General features: G+C 40.2%; 1 protein-coding gene across 2 annotated transcripts in view; it reads right to left on the bottom strand.

Annotated features, from left to right (window-relative positions):
* Positions 1-15,552, bottom strand: part of usp34 (ubiquitin specific peptidase 34) — a 121,538-nt gene extending 105,986 nt beyond the window's left edge. For both annotated transcript variants that reach the window (XM_002939508.5, XM_012963832.3), the window contains exon 1: positions 14,757-15,552. In XM_002939508.5, the coding sequence (XP_002939554.2) occupies positions 14,757-14,799 (43 nt within the window). In that variant the 5' untranslated portion in view covers positions 14,800-15,552. The remainder of the gene's footprint in view (positions 1-14,756) is intronic.
* Between the last annotated feature and the right edge of the window lie 3,440 nt (positions 15,553-18,992).

Genomic DNA, 18,992 nt, shown 5'->3' with positions numbered 1-18,992 from the left:
GTTGTGCTACCCCTTCAAGCAGGATCTACTTTACTAAATCTACTGAACTGTACAATGCATATTTTTTTCAGGCAAAACAGCCATTATATATTTTAATGCTAGTGTCCCTTTAAAAGGGGAGTAATTCCTAATTGGGTGCTCTGTTCTTTAACACTCAAGTGTTCCTCGCACAGGCTGTCAGAGCTCCCAGGCACCTGTTGGCAAAGTTAAAATGGCACAGACGCATCTATCATTATGTCCTTACACAAAAACCTTGACTGTATAAAAGGACACCCTGCCTTCCTGCAACCTGCTAACATTGCAGCCAAAGAACAAATCTAAGAGGGGGAATTTATAAAGAAAGCATTTCCCATCAACCTGCTTATATAACAAGGCCATTTTTAACAATTTTCTTTTGTGCAGCTGCCAAATGGAAAGCTAAGATTTCTGTAAAGCTAATTTCAGAGGCTTGACCCAGGATTAGGCTGAAAATGCCTGCATGTGATTGGGGAAAATAAGAAAAATGGAGGAAATCTGTTAATTCCTCACATTATTTATAAAAAAAAAATATATATAATAATAATTTATATATATATATATATATATATATATATATATATATATATATATATATACACATACATACATACATATAGGCATGGAGATCAGGCACTCTCGTAGAAATAGGGGTAAATAATGCCTGGGTGCAGGATATCAAAGAATAAGTGATATATATATATATATATATATATATATATATATATATATATATATATATAATTTTTTAGTAGACTTAAGGTAGAAGCTCCAAATTACAGAAAGATCCCTTATCCGGAAAACCCCATGTCCGGAACATTCTGGATAATGTGTCCCACACGTATACATCTTTCCGGCTTTCAAACGGGGGACCCTGACTCCAGCAGCCAAAAAAACTATTGCTCTGCGAGCTTACAATTGAATTATTAATTTTACTTTTTATTTATTTCTTATCTTTATATTTTATCTTTATATTCTTATCTATATTTAGTCCCTCTCCTATTCATATTCCAGTCTATTATTCAAACCACTGCCTGGTTGCTAAGGTAAACAAGACCATAGCAACCAGAGAAAGACTGCAGAGCTGCTTGAACAAAAAGCCAAAAAACTAAAAAAAAAAACACAAAAAACGGAAACAGACATTTATATTCTGAGACAATTTGCCATGTCATATTAATAACGATAATTTAAAGGTGAACAACCACGTTAATGAGAATCCATAATTAATGAACTGGGCTTTACTGGTGCACAGAATACTGAGTCACATGTAAACCCTCATATGAATATTCAAATCTATGAACAAAATGTTTTTGTCTTCAACTGTTTTCCAGTTTAAGGTTACAGAAATTTAGACTACAGGTATCGGACCCATTATCCAGAAACCCGTTATCCAGAAAGCTCCGAATTACGGAAAGCATGTCTCCCATAGACTCGATTTTAATCAAATAATTCAGAATTTTAAAACTGATTTCCTTTTTCTCTGTAGTAATAAAAAAAGTACCTTGTAATTGATCCCAACTAAGATATAAATAATCCTTATTGGATGCAAAACAACCCTATTGGGGTAAATTAATGTTTTATTGATTTTTTAACAGACTTAAGTTATGGAGATCCAAATTACGGAAAGACCCCTTATCCGGAATACCCTTGGTCCCAAGCATTCTGGATAACGGGTCCTATACCTGTATAAAGAAAATGGTGTGATTTGGCCAAATCCAAAACTGGATCCTGGGCCTGGGGTATTGCTAACTATATGGGTACTAGTAAATATAAGCCATATATATATAATGACCTGAATTGATGCCATTAGAGAACAGCGCACTACACTATTGAAAGGTCTAATAAATACATCTTTCATTTGATGGTATGAACAATAATGTATACAATGACAGATTTATAATAGGCTTGAGTCTGGTAGGCTACATTTCCACTGTGATTTATTACCATTAGAAAATCACTACTGATCAACACGTTATTAGGGAGGTTTTTGAACCCTTTGCCCCCCCCCGCCCCATCTTACATGGAGCTACTATTCGCTCTAAAGACAAAACGCTCAAACGTAACTTGTAGCCATTTCCCATACTCATTTATAAACACAGGGCACATGTGCCCATGGGCAGTAACCAATCAGTTTTTATCTTTTCTCAAGCAGCTGCAGATAGAACAATGAAAGAAAACATCTGATTGGTTATAAGGGTTACTGCACAGGTACAAATTTGCCCAGTGGTGATAAATGACTGTGGAACACAAGAAACATTGCAGTTACCCTTCTGATTGACTGCTAGTTACCACTGTTATTGCAAGCAACCTAAAGAGTAAAGTCACATGTGGGGCTTTATATGAGATTTTACTCTGAAAGATCCCTACTCATAATAAATTACCCAAAGGTAATCCACACAGACCATAAAAATACAGACCCAGAGTTGCAAGGCAGGAATGCTTAACACCGACTACTTCCAGCATTGGCAGAGCATTTGCACAGCTGGAGGTCACACATACTAAGTAAATGTGCATAAGCAGTGATGTTGATATACAGCATTAAACTGAGCGGAGCATGTCACTGTCACACTGACACACATGCACTGTTACATGATAGTGCATGTGCTGAAACACAGCTGCAAGGGTCAGCCTCTTACATCCTAACCAGCTGTTGGGGAGCTCTCTGGGGCACCTAGAACAGCCTCAGGCTAATTGCAGGTCTCCGTGCCATAAGCACATCAATTAATGTTTTCACTATTAATGAAAGAGGAGACTGTTGGGAGTGCAAAACATGCTGATGGGTCACATTTCACAGTTTGTCAGCATTTTTCTGCTGAAAAGACATTCAGGCATCTTGGTAGCAACGAAACAGAAAAAAAACTTGTCAGGACCCCAGAATAGGTCTTGTATATGGCTTTGTAGGTTGGCTCTGTACAGCTGCCCTGTAATCAGTGAAGTAGCACACAAATATAAATAAAGCATTTGCATCATTTGCGGGCAACTAATTTGCCTATTCAATTGTCTAGGGCAGTGATCCCCAACCAGTGGCTTCCGAGCAACATGTTGCTCACCAGCCCAATGGCTTCTAAGTGCTTATTTTTGAATTCCTGGCTTGGAGGCAAGTTTTGTTTGCATAAAACCCAGGTGTACTGCATTTCAATGTGGCTCACGGGTATGAAAGGTCACGCGACTTAAGGGTTCAAAAGACTAAAGCTGGTCAAAGCTGATCGCTTGGCCAAGGACTAATTAACTGGATCACAACGATGGTGAAACGGGCTGTTGGGATGAGGAGCATAACAATGAACCAATGCGGTCCTCAATCCAATGGTAAAATCAAACCCGACCAATCAACATCTGCCTGATTTTAGACACAGATATCAGTCAGGTACGCTCGTCGAAAAGCCCAATACAAAGGCAGATCAAATGCTCAATAGGTCTGAAGGGCCTGAAACAGCCAGCAGCTTAAATCTGCCCGTGTATGGCCACCTTTAGGATCTGGCTCACGCTCTCATTCTGAAGCCAATCCTGCATTCAGCGTATCCCTTGTTCAGCTCTTATTAACTACTCAGGACTGAAATTGCTAATGGTGACAATGAGTACTACAAAATTACCATTATTACCACAAGCCCTAAATAGCAATAAATATGTACAAATGGACATAAATGTTATTTAGTACTGTTAACACTCTTACTGAACAGCTATAGGTAAACTTCATCTAATTTTAAATGGTTCTGCAAGTCCTGGCAGAAGCCAGTCTCCACCAGCCGACACGAGCATGAGCACAAAAGAAAGTCTTTTTAAAAGGGATTGGGCAAGAGCATTTCCTGACATTTTATAATACATTTTAATTTTAATCATATTTATCCTATCATGAAATACAACCAAGAGTCCTGGAATTCCAAAACTATAAGAAATAAATAATGAAAACCAATTGAAAAGTTGCTTAGAATTGACCATTCTATAAGGGCTCTGGTACACGGGGAGATTAGTCGCCCGCGGCAAAACTCCCTGCCATCCCACCAGTGAACATGTAAGTCGCCGGCGGGATGGCAGACGCGGCGGGGCGATTTCGGGAAATCGCTGAAAAAGCCTTGCGAGTCTTTTTCGGCGATTTGTGCGAAATCGCGCCGCCGCGTCTGCAATCCCGCCGGCGACTTACATGTTCGCCGGTGGGATGGCAGGGGGAAGGCAACTCGGGGAGATTAGTCGCCCGCGAGCAGGGAGTTTTGCCGCGGGCGACTAATCTCCCCGTGTACCAGAGCCCTAACAAACTAAAAGTTAACTTAAAGGTGAAGGTGTCACTGACCCCAGCAGCAAAAAAATCTATTGTTCTTCGAGGCTACAATTTTATTAATATACATACTTCCACCACTGCCTAGTTACTAGGGTACTTTGGACCCTAACAACTAGATAACTGCTGAAATGCCAAACAATAAAAAAATTAAGGCAAATTGTCTCAGAAGACCACTCTCGACATCACACTAAACATTAAAGGAACAGTAACACCAAAAAATTAAAGTGTTTTAAAGTAACTGAAATATAACGTACTGTGGCCCTGGCACTGGTAAAACTGGGGTGTTTGCTTCAGAAACACTACTATAGTTTATATAAATAAGCTGCTGTGTAGCCATGGGGGCAGCCACTGAAGCTGGAAAAAAGGAGAAAAGGCACAGGTTACAAAGCAGATAACAGATAAGACACCATTGTATTCTACAGGGTTTATCTGTTAGCTGTTATATAACCTGTGCCTTTTCTTCTTTTGAATAGCTGCCCCCATGGCTACACACCAGGGTTTATATAAACTCTAGCAATGTTTCTGAAGCAAACACAAAACTTTTACCAGTGCAGGGCAGCAGTACATTATAGTTTAATTTCTTTAAAATATATACTTTTTTTGGTGTTACTGTTCCTTTAATTTAAGATGAACAGCTCCTTTAAGCTAGGATTTCTTCTTTCTGAAAATCGATGGTTAGAGGTGAAAATGGCCAGCCATATGCAAGTTAAGGGGCCAAGTTGCAACTGGAGATATTAGAACGGATACTAGCACTGACCAAATGACAGAAACGTGCAAGGCCTTTCATGACACAACTGTATGCAAAGTACAAAGCACAGTCTACACACCCCTTGTGTCTCCAACAAAAAGCTCCAAATACAGGTACAGGCTTCAATACAGGTAATCATGAAATCTTCTCCACTTGCTTGTGGTTACCAAAAAAGCAGCGATTGCTGAACTGTTCTTAATAATGACTGCACTAGAAAAGAAAACCTGTGTCCCTTCTGCAAAATGTTGCTACTGGCCAGGGGGGAGACTGATGGCCGAAATGAGGTTTCCAAGCTGTTCCCAGGATCCTTTGACAAGCAGAGACTCTTTGGGCACACTGGAGTGGCACATAATGGAATGGAGCAGGTTGGGTATGATGTGACTAGAAATGCTGTTAACACAAAGCACATTACAAAGTCTCTCTCCAGCATTGTGCTCAGCGCGTAGGCACAGAAATAGCTATTATATGCAATTGCCTTGTCTGCTCCTCTTTTCAGAAGAGCACAGGTTATAATGAAATTTTCAGCACTTCAGCGTGACAGATGTATGCAGGGATGCAAGGAGTTCAGGACCACTGGTTCTATTAGCCAATTGCTTTGTCTGCTCCTCTTTTCACATTTAATGAAAAAATGGGCACTTCAGTCTGAAGGACGCATCCTGGGGAACACAATCGGGATCAATGGTACAGGATCTGTTATCCAGAATGCTCACGACCTGGGGTTTTCCAGATAAGGGACCTTTCCATAATTAGATCTCTATACCTTAGGTCCACTAAAAATTATTTAAACATTAAATAAACCCAATAGGATTTGTTTTGCCACCAATATAGATGGTGGCAAGCTACTGTTTCATTATTACACAGAAGAGGGAAATCATTTTTAAAAATTTGAATTGATTAAAATGGACTCAATGGGAGATGTCCATCATGTAATTTGAAGCTTTCTGTGTAATGAGTTTCCAGATAGCGCATCCCATACCTTTATTGGCAATCTTTATTTAGCTCTGACAGAATTCACTGAATGAGCAGTTAAGTGTAAAAATGATAATGGGCAAAATAAAAAAAATGTTTTCAATATAGTTAGTTAGGCAAAAATGTATAAAGTTAGCAGATGTCTAACATAATGGCCATAACACTACTTTCTCCTTTACAGCTCTAAGCTGTTAGCAATCAGTAGCGGATCAGTGACTTGAGGGGGTTCATATGGGACATAACTGTTCAGTTATTCTGCATTTGAATCTGACCTGTGTGCTCACAAACTAAGTGAAGTGTTATGTCCCATGTGCCCCCCCCCCTAAAGTCACTGACTAACTAAGAGGTTAGAGAGCTGAAAGCAGGAAGTTCTGGCTATTATGTTAGATATCTGGTCACTCCAGTCTTTATAGATTATATTTTTGCCTAAGTAACTAAATTACAAATATTTTTATTTTGTGCAGTCTATCCATTTTACCCAGTTTTATATTTACACTGAACTGTTTCTTTAACATCACCAACTAATCTTGCAAGCAGCTTATATTTAACAGTGAATCAAACATTCCTGTGATTCGGTTACTCTTACGAAGGTGGACCTTGCAATTATCGAGACAACCCTCAAGATGGACCCTCACATTTGAGCTGACAGGTCACGAGGATACGATGTACATTCCTTGTTCAAACCTCTCAGCATCACTGTGACATACACCCATTGCCATACAATGAAGGCATTTCTTTGGAAAGTGCTTTTACAGAAACAGATATCCTTCGCAGACATTCATTTTGGTCAGACTTCCCAAAGTAATATAAATGTAATAGGTAGCAAGCAAGAACTGCAAAGATCATAAATAAAAGTAGCCTGCTCAGGCACAACAAGAGTGCAGGTAACAGACATTAAATCATAATAAAACCAAGGAAAAAGAAGACTACTAGGGCACAACAAGAAGACAAGATACAGGTATGGGGCGGTTATCTGAAAACGTGTTATCCTGAAAGTTCAGAATTACGTAACGGCCATCTCCCATAGACCCCATTTTAAGCAAATAATTTTTTTAACAATGATTTCCTTTTTTTAAGTAATAATAGAACAGTACCCTATACTTGATTCCAACCTACCAACATATAATTTAGCCTTATTGTAGTTAAAACAATCCTACTGGGATCAGTTAATACTTAAAATTATTTTTTAGAAAAATGAGGTATGGAAATCCAAATTACGGAAAGATCCCTTATCCGGAAAACCCCAGGTCCTAAGCATTCCAGGTCTCATACCAGTACAGGAATAGGATCACCTATCTGAAAACCCGTTATCCAGAAAGCACCAAATTACAGGAAGGCCAAGTTCAGTAGCAAATAATTCTAATTTTAAAAAATGATTTCTGTTTTCTCTGTAATAATATAATAGTATCTTGTACGTGATGGTAACTAAGTTACATGAACCCTTATCCATATCCAAATGCTATTTAGTTGACTTCCGGTATGGTGATCTAAATAATGGAAAGATCCCTTATCTGGAAAACCCCCGGTCCCGAGCATTCTGGATGTCACATGACATAGGTGTATAACCAGGGTAAAAGAAGACTAAAGCACCACAAAGAGAAGATTTCAGGCAATTCCTATGATTAAAAACAAAGAAAAAAAAACCAAAAAACACTTTTATAAGAGCCATTAATCAAAAATGGGTTCTCAGTTTACAGATATAGTTTAAGGAAGCACTGAATCTATACTTTAAGGATTTAGCCAAATAAAAAATTCCACAAAAACATTCAGCCAAATACTTAATAAATGTGAACTCAAATTTGCATATTCAAATTAAAACACAAAATCACCAAGTCAAATGATTTTGAATTCAAATTCAGTTTGTCTGAACACCTGGGGGAACTGATCCTGACTGAAATTAAAGGAAACATATCACATAAAAATTGAGAATGTACCAGTGAATTATACTCCTCTAAATATAGAAGGGTTGTGCTTAAAAAAAGTTGTGTTTCTGACTGATTTATTGAGAAATTCCACCAAAACCCCACTAGTCCCGCCCATCTGTTCCACTTCCTGCTGGCTGAATCCTCTGGATGTGCAGGGGGGCCGGCGCACTGTAGGATAGGAACCAATAAGCAGCTAGACTGACTGAAGCCTGTCTTTGTTTGTCTGACTGCAGGGCTGTGATTGGCTATCCCCCTCCTGCTGTGCTTCTGGCAGGGACTGTAAACACACGCCCACCCCTCACTTAAAACAGGGACAGAGACCGGATAGGATCTATAGGGAGCTTCAATAAAAGGGCTTTTTTTTTTACAGACAGGATTTAATTTTAGACCAATGTGAAACCAGCACCATATATTATTCATGACTGCCTACAAAATTAGGATTTTTTTTTCCATGTATCCAATATGTCCCTTTAAGAAATATCTCAAATAAATTAATTGCAACTAAGCTTGATTAAAAAGAAGAAAAGATTTCAAACTCTGACAGTAATTTTCTCAATTCCCAGCATGACTTGCAATCTGCAGCTATCTGATGACTCAGGTTCAAACTCTAACATTCATGTCTTGTCACAGTCAGATATCTATATCCCAAAATTAAAAGATCAGCTTCCAATTGATTACTATGGTAGATCCAAGCTGAAAATAGTGCAATTGCCAAATTAATCAAAAAGTTAATTGCTTGACCATAACCTTAGACCAGTGAATCCCAACCAATGGCTTGAAAGCAACATGCTGCTCCCCAACCCATTAGATGCTGCTCCCAAGGGCCTCAAAGTTTTACATTTTCAGCTTGGAGGCAAGTTTTTGAAGCAGAAATGTATAATCCAAAAATCAACACATTAACCTGCCTCAATCCAGTCTACTATTAAACTAGTGAACACAGAATAAATTAAAGGTGACCATATATGGGTTGTTTTCAAACTAAAACGTCAGCTTATTGGCCTTTATTTACCATTGTTGTGATCGGATCATTTGGCTCACCCAGCTCAATTTGGGCATATCAAGCGAATGGTCAGCTTAACCCTGGAATAAAATTTAAATAACGCCTTTTTCCCAGAAAATTCACACACATGCTTTCTGGGTGGAATGCCACCTTGTGCACAGTGAAAGGTGGAGTCCATTTGTGCCCATTACTACAAATCTGCATTTTCTTCACTGGTGACACTAGCCTTAGTGCATTCAATGTGTCATTACAAAAAAATAAGACTGAGCTACAATTAAATGACTGAAAAAGTGCTGAGAGGCCCATGTTTACTTGAAAACACTCAACACTGGTAATACTTTCTTCTAGCCCCACTTCAATTCACTAAACTGTATCCATTTCTTTTAAACAAAAAAACCTACAATTTTGAAGACTGTGTTCTTTTAATTCTGCCATCTTTTTTTTTCTTGGGCCTGGCTCACAGCTCTTGGCAAATTTAAGTTACCCATTACAAACCGTAAAGAATAGAATAACAAATGAATGATTTATCTTGCCCTGTGGGCTCTGAAATAAAACAAATTTGTTAACAGTTAAAAAATCACATAACTAAACTGCTAAAATAAATTTCATGAACACACAAAAAAAGGTCTGGGATTTATTAGAAAATAGATATGGATAACAAATTTATAAACATCAATAAATAATGGAAAATGATGAGTTAAAAAAAAAAACCTACAAAAAAAGCAGTGATACAAGAAAATTGCATATTTAAATGAGTTAATCAACTAAAGCAGAGCATACATGGTGGCAAGATCTGCTCTTTTGGCCACCTTTTGGGACAATTTAAGGTGGCCATACACGTGGCGATCTGACGATGTTTCGTACGACCATCGGTCGCACGAAACATCGTAAGATCCGCCACACACCATTCAGGGCTGAATCAGCAGGTAAGGAGGTAGAAACAATAGGATTTCTACCTCCTTCTGCCGATTCAGCTCTGAAGGGAGATCTTGGTCAGGCGCCTTCTATGGCGCCCGATCAAAATTTTCAAACTGGTCCGATCGGCGAGTCGTCCGATAGCAGCAGCTTCCTGCGATATCGGTCGACTCGCCGACATGCCATACACGCACCGATTATCGTACGAAACGAGGTTTCGTACGATAATATCGGTGCGTGTATGGCCACCTTTAGACTGATCTGTTCCTTTGGCACACAGGCCAACAATAATTGTGCAAAGTCTTTGTTTATATAATGCCAACATATTCCACAGTGCTTTACAGAGATTAGGTATCATTCACATAGGCACCTGCCCCAGTGGAACTTACAACCTTAGGTCACAATCCCTTTTACACACACACACTATGGTTAATTTCAATCAGGAACAAATTTTGGGGAAAAAAAAAAAAAAAAAAAAAAAGAGTACATAGGAAATAAACACAAGCACAAGGGAGAAAATACAAACTCCTTGCAGATAAAGCCCTGGCTGGAATCAAACCTAGGACTGACTGAAAGGCAGCAATGCTGACAACTGCACCAACTTTATGCATGTTTTCATTGGGATGCAACTGATAAACACCTCATTACACATAAAAAAAAGTACACAGTGATTTACCAAGCTGTGGAAAAGTCCCATGATTATGAGTCATCCTTCACTCGCTTAAGCATTAAACATTATGACCCATTTGGCACACCCACATACCGGCCATCGCATCTCACCCAAACCCAACGCTTAAGGGAGAATCTAGACCAGTACCTCAGACAGAATTATCCACAATATCAACCAAACTAGCAGAATGTATTCTATAAGCATGCCTCTAAAATTTAAATAACATTTAATAAAATGTGGTATCAAGGTTCTTAAATTGCTCAGTTCTTATATTCTGAAATTCTGTCTTTGTACTCAAGGGCATGTGGAAATACAGTGCTGTATATTTGCTGATATTTGATTTCTTGTTAGTTTGTTATTAGATAAGCTGCAATTGTTTGAATTCAGTGAATGTCTATGTTTACAAAATATTGCTTGTGGAGGCATTGTTTGGAGTTTACTGTGTGTTTTGTTTGTCCTTGCAAGATGTTTGTGGGTTTCTCAGAAAATCCGCTTTTTGTACTCTTGAGGGTGTTTCATCTATACCAATCAGGAATCTCCATAAAACTATAAATATTTAGCACTGGCACACTCAGGGTGTTTGTATTTTGTGTTAGCAAGGTAGAATTACACACTAATTCAGGCATATCTGGAACACTTCGGTTGCCCTGGATTAAAGCAGTATGCACACAAAAATACAAGTTTCCTTTACAAAATGCTCCTCAAGTGTTAAGGCACAATTGTTTAAGAACCATTTCTTCTATCTCTAAAATGAACCTAAACAGTGCCCAGAATAACATACTTTTCTCCCTGCATCCAGACTAATGCAGATACTGTATCACAAGCAGCTCAACTTTAGCTCTCTCAGCTACTTCCTAGTCTAGCATAAAGCTCTGCCCCCTTTTCTTTGCTGAGCTCTCCTCTCTCTCTGACTGTGCAGACAGTCAAAGAGGTGCCTACTGACTGATTTCAGTTTGAGCAGAAACAGTAAGCATGCGCACTAGACACCTCTTTGACCATCTTCCCAGAGAGTAACAAAGTAGTAATTTATCCTCCAACACACACATATATATATACATATATATATATATATATTTATTATATATATACACCCTACTGTAAAGATATAATTGGATGCAGCCAGATCAAACACATGGCCTACTACAGATTTTAAACCGAACAAAATTGCAAAGCCAACTAAAAACATAGTAACAGATTTGTATTTGTTCCCAGAAGAAACTGCTGCAACCATGACTGGTTGTTTAAAGGGTATGTAAACATAAAAAGGAAAATGTTGATACAATATTAATTACAAATTCTCTATGGCTTTAAATATATTGCACATATGACTGCTATTATAGCAGTATGTATGTGTCTGTCCCCTTGCTATTCTTAACCCTGGTGGCTCTAAATAAAAATCCAAAGTGCAGAAAGAGACAGAAATACTGCTTTCAAATTGCATATACAAATAACTTTGAAAAACCACTGTCTTTTGTGACTGAACATATATTTTAAAGTTGTCTAGCATGGAAATTTTCGTTCATTAGGTAAAATGTTATTTCTCTGTTTAAAACCCCTTTAATCCCATTAAACAGCGTTGATGAAAGAATAATGCAGAAAGTTAAAGTGTAGGCCAGGTCCCAGATGGCCTGTGCTGTAGAATTTACTATGCCTGGCAGGTAAGAGGTTAAGACAAGTTAGTATATCATAGCTAGAACGCATCTGTGGGAAAAGCAGTGTAAGCCACTTGACTCAGCATATTGTAATGGTGACCAAAGCAATTTAGGCAGAAGCCGGCCAGCACTACATGTGTGTACCGTCCTGATTAACGCAATGGTTTTTCCCAGGACTTTGCACACATTTCAAAAACAGGGGTCTTTAATTTGTAAGCATAAAATTACTAAGCCACCACAAACAAAGAAAAAAACCCAATACAGTGGTCCTAACTATTCTGCAGTATCAACCTTAGTATTACCTCCACAGCATTTGTGAAGAAAATTCAGATCTTCTCCCATGCAGGCCTTATGTATGCACTGAAAGGCTCATCCTATACCTATTGGTGCAAACACAAGGCAGCCAACCCTATGCCTATCAGCACACACAGGGAAAATTTTGGCACAGAAACTCCATGTGTGTGCTGACATGCTAATCCTGTGCCTGTCAGTGCATAGACAAGATGGGTGGGTTGGAACGAATCAGCTTTTTCTCCGATGGCATCCCTACACCAGCACAGAAAATGCTAGGTGCGACACTGATCTTACTTGTCAATTAAACTCACAAGTTATTCTGTCATAACTGCAGTTTTTTTAAGAGGAAGATCAACCAGAACATAACGTTATTAAAAGCATGAGAGCACAATAAAATTGCCAAGTTTGGGGGCTACAAATGCATTTATGTTTGGTGTCACTTCCTGTAAATTAACTGTGAGAAAACACATTGCAAGGCATTCATAGTGGAAACGAAGCATCTAAATCAATTTTGGCCACATCATTAGTCTATCCAATAGACTAACCTTTAACTAAGCCTACCAGACACCCAAACCCAGCACAGTTAGTCTCCATACATGACATAAGTGAGGTGGCCAGATACTAAAAAGCCAAGCTGTACCTTAAGTAATATCAGCCCATCAAGATCTAGAAATGTACTGCAATGGTTGTTCCCATGCTATATAAAATGACTCAATGAGAAAATGCAGCATACAGTTATAAATAAACCATACCCATTTAATGTAACATTTTAGCAACTCTAATATGACGATTTAATGAAGCTTCTTACGGACAACATTATACAGATGGGTGATGTGGTAACAGCACATTAGATCAGAAACATAATTTACAATTTTAAATGCAATGTAAACCTCTAAGTTAACTTCTAGTTTGATGTAGACAGTGGTATTCTAAAACAATCTGCAATTAGTCTTCATTTTTTATGGTTTCAGAGTGATTTCGTTTTTTTTGATGAGCAGCTCTCCAGCAGCTGGTTGCTAGGATACAATATACCCTAGCAACCCAGCAGTGGCGTGAATGAAAAACTGGAATGGAAATAGTAAGGGACCAAAATAAAAGATAAAGAATAAAAAAGTAGCAATAACAATAGAAGTGAAGCCTCGCAAAGCATTTCTTTTTGTTTTTTTTCTTTTAGCTTCCGGGGTCAGTGACCCAAATTGGACAGCTGGGTAGGATGAATTAGAGAGATGCAAATACTTCAAAAACTATAAAATACTAAAACCAATTTAAAAGTTAATAAGAACAGGCCATTCTATAAACAACTAAGTTAGCTTAAAGATCAGGTATTACAGAGTCACAAGGGCCAAGCAGGGTCAGCGACCTTGGCATGTTGCAAAAGATGAAAAGATCTAGAGGGGACTACAAAGCAAAACTAAATCAACTCAAAAACAAAGAGGCTGGGGTATATTTTGAAGAGCACGCAAACGCCATTTGTTGCCCATCCCTTCCACCACTCTGATTCCTCTGCCGTTTCTGCAAGGCACAAGTGCTTCAATTGCCCCAAGTGATGCCCAGTAAGAAGATGGCAGATGCACACTCTCCAGAAAGTACCCTGAGCTTGTGCCTTTTGTTTTTATTTTTAAGTAAAACCGCAGCCCATACTGGGTGGCAGGTAAGTGACTTTCTGGTAGGTGCCTAACAAACTGACACCCCCAGTGATTTGTACTTCTAGTCTCCAATAGCCCATTACAGGTTGCCAGCAAGAAGCCATCTGTGGGTCAGTCACAACTCCCTGCACTTCAACAACCTTCAGCTGTCAGCCATACGCCTTGACTTGCACTTCAAACAACAGCTGGAGGGCTGCAAGTTCCAATATATAATAGAAACACCCAACAACTGCTACACAGCTGAGTCTGCAGGTTGCACTTGGCTTCTCCTAATACCGGGGTACAAGGGCAAGTTCCCTACCTGCCTCCCCGGACCCACGGCTCTCCATCTGTAGCCTAAGGACAACTCCGGGCTCCCTGACAGCAGATGGCTGAGGCTGCAGGTGAAGAGCCGCATGTGGTCCCTGCCTGTATGGGCGCATCCGAGACCTGTCACAGCGAGTGAGGCCGCTCAGGTCCCATGTAGACAATTGGCTGAATGCTCTGCAGGCAGGGGAGCCCTGTGCGTTTCCCATGAATCCCCACAACGGGGCCTACGGCTGCCCTGGGCCTCGGACACACATTAGTGCAAGTGATGGGCTCCCTTTCTCTGTGTGTGAAGTCTCCTGTGAGCGGCCCGTCCCACCCCTGCTTCTCGCTTCCCACTTACTCTCATTCAACACCTCCACCAGATCTGCACAGATTTCACACATCGTTCGTGAAGGGACCGCGTCCTGAGCATGGATGGTGCTGATCGCGGCCCCGCCAGCCGGTGTTTGTGGAGCTGGCGGCTGCAAGGCCTGGGGACGTTTCTGAGGGGGAGGGGACGAACAGCAAAGCCGAGATTCCGTGGGTATGGAAGGCTTGCGTTGCAGTCCAAAAGCTGCGCAGAAGCAATACAACCGTGATCCAAAGCCAGACGCCTTGTTGGACAGTGGCGGCGACAAGCAGGGTCACTCACTGCTTCCACCGAGCCATCATCACCACCACAGTCGCCGCCATTTTGGTTGGGGACGTTCGGCACCGCTCGGCTGTTTCCGGAAAGCGTTCGGAACTTCGGAGAAGTCGCCTCGCCCCCTGCGAGACCGGTGACGTCACTTTCCCAGCGTTCTGTGCTGTAACTGATGAGTGTATCGGCCTGGTGATTTATGTGAAAGCACCTTTCATTGGTACTCCGTCTAATCACAATGGTGTCCCGGCCTGTTCGGCCTGTGTGACAGGCCTGCTTCCCCATGAGCTCAGCTCTCCAGCCGAGAAGGGAAATGAGGGGCAGACCTAGTGATTTATTGCCCTCTGGCCAGCTGGTTCATGACATGCTGTGTTGGGTACAACACATTTATCATGAAGGGCTTCGTCAAATCAATATAGCCATTAAAACACACAGGTCCTAAAATGGCCTGCTCTTTTTGCGTGGAACTCCGGGAGGCAGACGAGTATTACGGTACCTGGAAGCCAGTGACTATTCGGGCAACTGAATTACAGAAAGGCTATAATGATATTGTTTGCGCATAGCTCCCTCTAGCGGCGTGGGAGTTTTGTGGTTAATGCGAGCTTGCCTTTCGGTTATAGAACACAGCGCCTTTAGTATTAGTGTTCCACCTGATGATTATCATCTTATAGTTCTTGAACTTATAACGATAAGCTGTTTTATAGTGTATGTTTCCCAACCTTCTTCCATATATTTTGTCAGTTTTCATCTGACTATCATATTCGGCCCAGCTTTCCACATGTCTATAAAGGGACAACTAGTTAATGCAGTGTTTATTGCCAATGTTCTATATAATCTTGATATTATTCCCCCTTTATGAAAGGTTCTGCATTAAAAAGGAGGTTTGTTGATATCTCTTCTAGCTCTGGACTGAAATCCGCTGTGCTGGTGAAGGCTTAGACTACCATTGGGATGAAAAGTCTATGAATCCACCATCAGCTTGTTCCAGCAGCCCCTCTGTTACTGGTGAAGAAGTCCGATAATAAAGAACTATCTATTAAGCAATATGACAGGATGAATTGCAGATCAACCCACCCCTATGACACCCTCCCAGAAGCCCCAGTTTTTGTTATATCTTCGCAAAATCAGGTTAGACAAAGGCCAGTTGGCACCTGAGCCAATCTGGTCTGGTTTAGTTGTGTCAACCCCCTTTGTGGGCTCCTGTTCCAGGTAGCAGTCCACAGTAGCACTAGATATGGAACCAACAGATTGCCAGGTGAAAAAGGGTATATTGGGCCTCAAGGGTTGAGCATGAGGTTTCTTCTGGTCTTTTCCTGCTGGTGGTGAATACCATTTGCTGCAAAGGCAGATGGATCCTTGTCATGCCTAGCCAAGGCCTTGGATTGAATTTTTTTCCCCCCCATCATCAGCCAATCCTCTGGAATCTCTTGCCTGTCTTCCTGCTCAGTCCCTTTTCCTCTGGACAGGAGGAAGGAGGTAAGTGACCATGCAGGGAATAGCATTTTCAATGCAGGGTGGGTCTTTTGGTCAGGCAGAATACCGCCTTCTGGAGTATCCACTTCAGTTTCTAGGGAAAGTGTACTGGGAGATTTTGGGACAGGAGAAGCTAACCCTGGCATGGGCTGTTTCTTGCAAGTGATTCTATACCTTGCATCCCCTTTGGAGAGAATTTTGAAAAAGTTTTAAAAGACTAAACAGTTCATTGTACAGTTGAGAGTTCTTGTGGCATCAGGAGTAGATATGACAGTCCAGTTAGTATCCTTGCATATGCATTTCCTTCGATTGCAATGCTCCTCTGTATCGCCTAAAACAGTGATCCCTCACCAGTGGTTTGTGAGCAACATGTTCCTCATTAACCTCTTTGATGATGCTCCCAGTGTCCCCAAAGCAGGTGCTTATTTGTGAATTCCTGGGGGCTCCGGACAAGTTTTGGTATAATAAAAACAAGATGTACTACCAATGTTTCCTGTAGGCTGATAGTCTGCATTGAACTACTAAATAGCCAAATAGCCAATCACACCCAGTAACTTATGATGCTTGTGTGGCTCTCCAAATCATTTTACATTTGACTCTGGCTCACGAGTAAGAACATTTGGGGACCCCTGCCCTACCTTCTTTACCCATGAGCAACACAAGCATAAAAATAGTTCCAGGGATGCCAAATACACGCTATGATTGGCTATTTGGTTGCCCCTATGGAGACTGGCAGTCTACAGAAGGCTTTGTTTGGCAGTAAACCTAGTTTTTGTGCAACCAAAGCGTGCCTCTGATTCTGGAATTCAAAAATAAGCAGCTGCTTTGAGGCCACTGGGAACAACATCCAAGGGGGTTGGTGAGCAATATATTGCTCCCAAGCCACTGGTTGGGGATCACTGCTCTAGAGAATAAGGGTTTTTTTTAGCTGAAGTAGCATAGATCTTGCCCAAAGCTTTTCTCCTGCATGCATGACTCAGCATGAATCCTAAGAGTTTTTTTATAAGCCCACTACACATCTTTTCTGCTCTCTCCCTGTACTGTTTATCAGTTGAAAGGTCTCTGCTTTCCTACCTCATTGTTCCGCGTTCCCCCATGTTCCTTTCTCCATCCATTGTCAAGCCAGATCTATGCTACTTCCTCCATAGTTGGTCAGCTTTCTTACATCATCCACCCTCACCATATCCATTTAGCTTTTTAAGACATACACAGGAAGATGCCAAAAATGGTGCACGATTGGTTGCGGTGATGCATATATTCACCTATGGCAGCTAAATCGCTGCAATTAGTGTCTGCAACAGTGTTTTTTAAAAGTTGCGGTGACTAATTGCCCTGTGTGTGTCTTCTCCCTTAGCGTTGTGGCTAAAGTTAGGGGATTATAAACACATGGAGGAGGGATAACAGTGAATGAAAACCATAGAATGGATATGGGAATGCAGAAACCTGTCAACTGATATAAAAAATATTATGAATACTGTACTTTTAATATTACAAAATACATTATTCTGACAATTTGTATACTAATTATTACATTTTTAAAACAATTTCTCTATTTTTTATCTGTCTATCCTGAATTGTAAAATGTTACATGGCAATATCCAGCTAAGAAAATGCATATTTTGTCTCAGGCTAGATTTGTACTATTAACAGGTTTATTGCCCATTACCCATTTACAGACTAGAAAAAAGCAATAAAAAAAACCAACAATAAAATTGTAGCCTCACAGAGCAATCTATTTTTGGTTGCCAGGGTCAGAGACCCCCATTTCAGAGCTGGGAAAAAAGGCAGAAGGAGGCATATAATTAAACTATAAAACATAAGAGACCAAAAGTAAAGTCATTAAGAATAGGATTCTCTGTTAAACATTAAAAGGTGAACTATCAGAATTTTTCCATTGTCAAGGATCAACTCCAGGCTAGTCAGACTTTTTTTTTTTTTTCCTCTGTTGAACTTGTGCCCAGGCTGTCTGTACAGTCGTCTTAGTGTTGCTCTGGGGGAATAGTGATTTAGGCACCAATTCATGTGCTCAGTCCATGAGATGATTTTCTCTCTCCTGCTGATGCAACAAGAATTATTCCTTGCACAATTTATTACTAGTTCACCTAAGCGCTTAAACAGAGGTTATCATTGAATATGATACTGAATACATTTCCTTTTTCAGCCTAGTTATTGTTGGGGGTGTCCGACAGTCATGCCTGTGTATATTCATACATGTGGGTTATAGTTTAATTCTGGAGATTTTTTTTTTTTGCCTTGGTGTGACCATTTCTTGTATCTGTCAAAGTCACCAAATTGTTTGGAAAAAAAAAAAGGGGGGGGGGACACAGAAATAAAATGAAAGTTAAGAGGGTTATAGTTTATAATACTAAAATTATTTTGGGTTTTAGATCTTAGTTATGTCACATTACCACAGGGATTTTGGTGTAAAATTATACAAAGTGCTGCTTTCTTTTGGGAGTGTCTCCTAGACAAGAAAGAGATACA

Source organism: Xenopus tropicalis, chromosome 5 (genome assembly GCF_000004195.4).
Source record: "Xenopus tropicalis strain Nigerian chromosome 5, UCB_Xtro_10.0, whole genome shotgun sequence".
In the NCBI taxonomy this organism is placed as follows: domain Eukaryota; kingdom Metazoa; phylum Chordata; class Amphibia; order Anura; family Pipidae; genus Xenopus; species Xenopus tropicalis.
The sequence above is the reverse complement of the archived record's forward strand: the minus strand, read 5'-3'. Positions and strand labels throughout refer to the sequence as shown.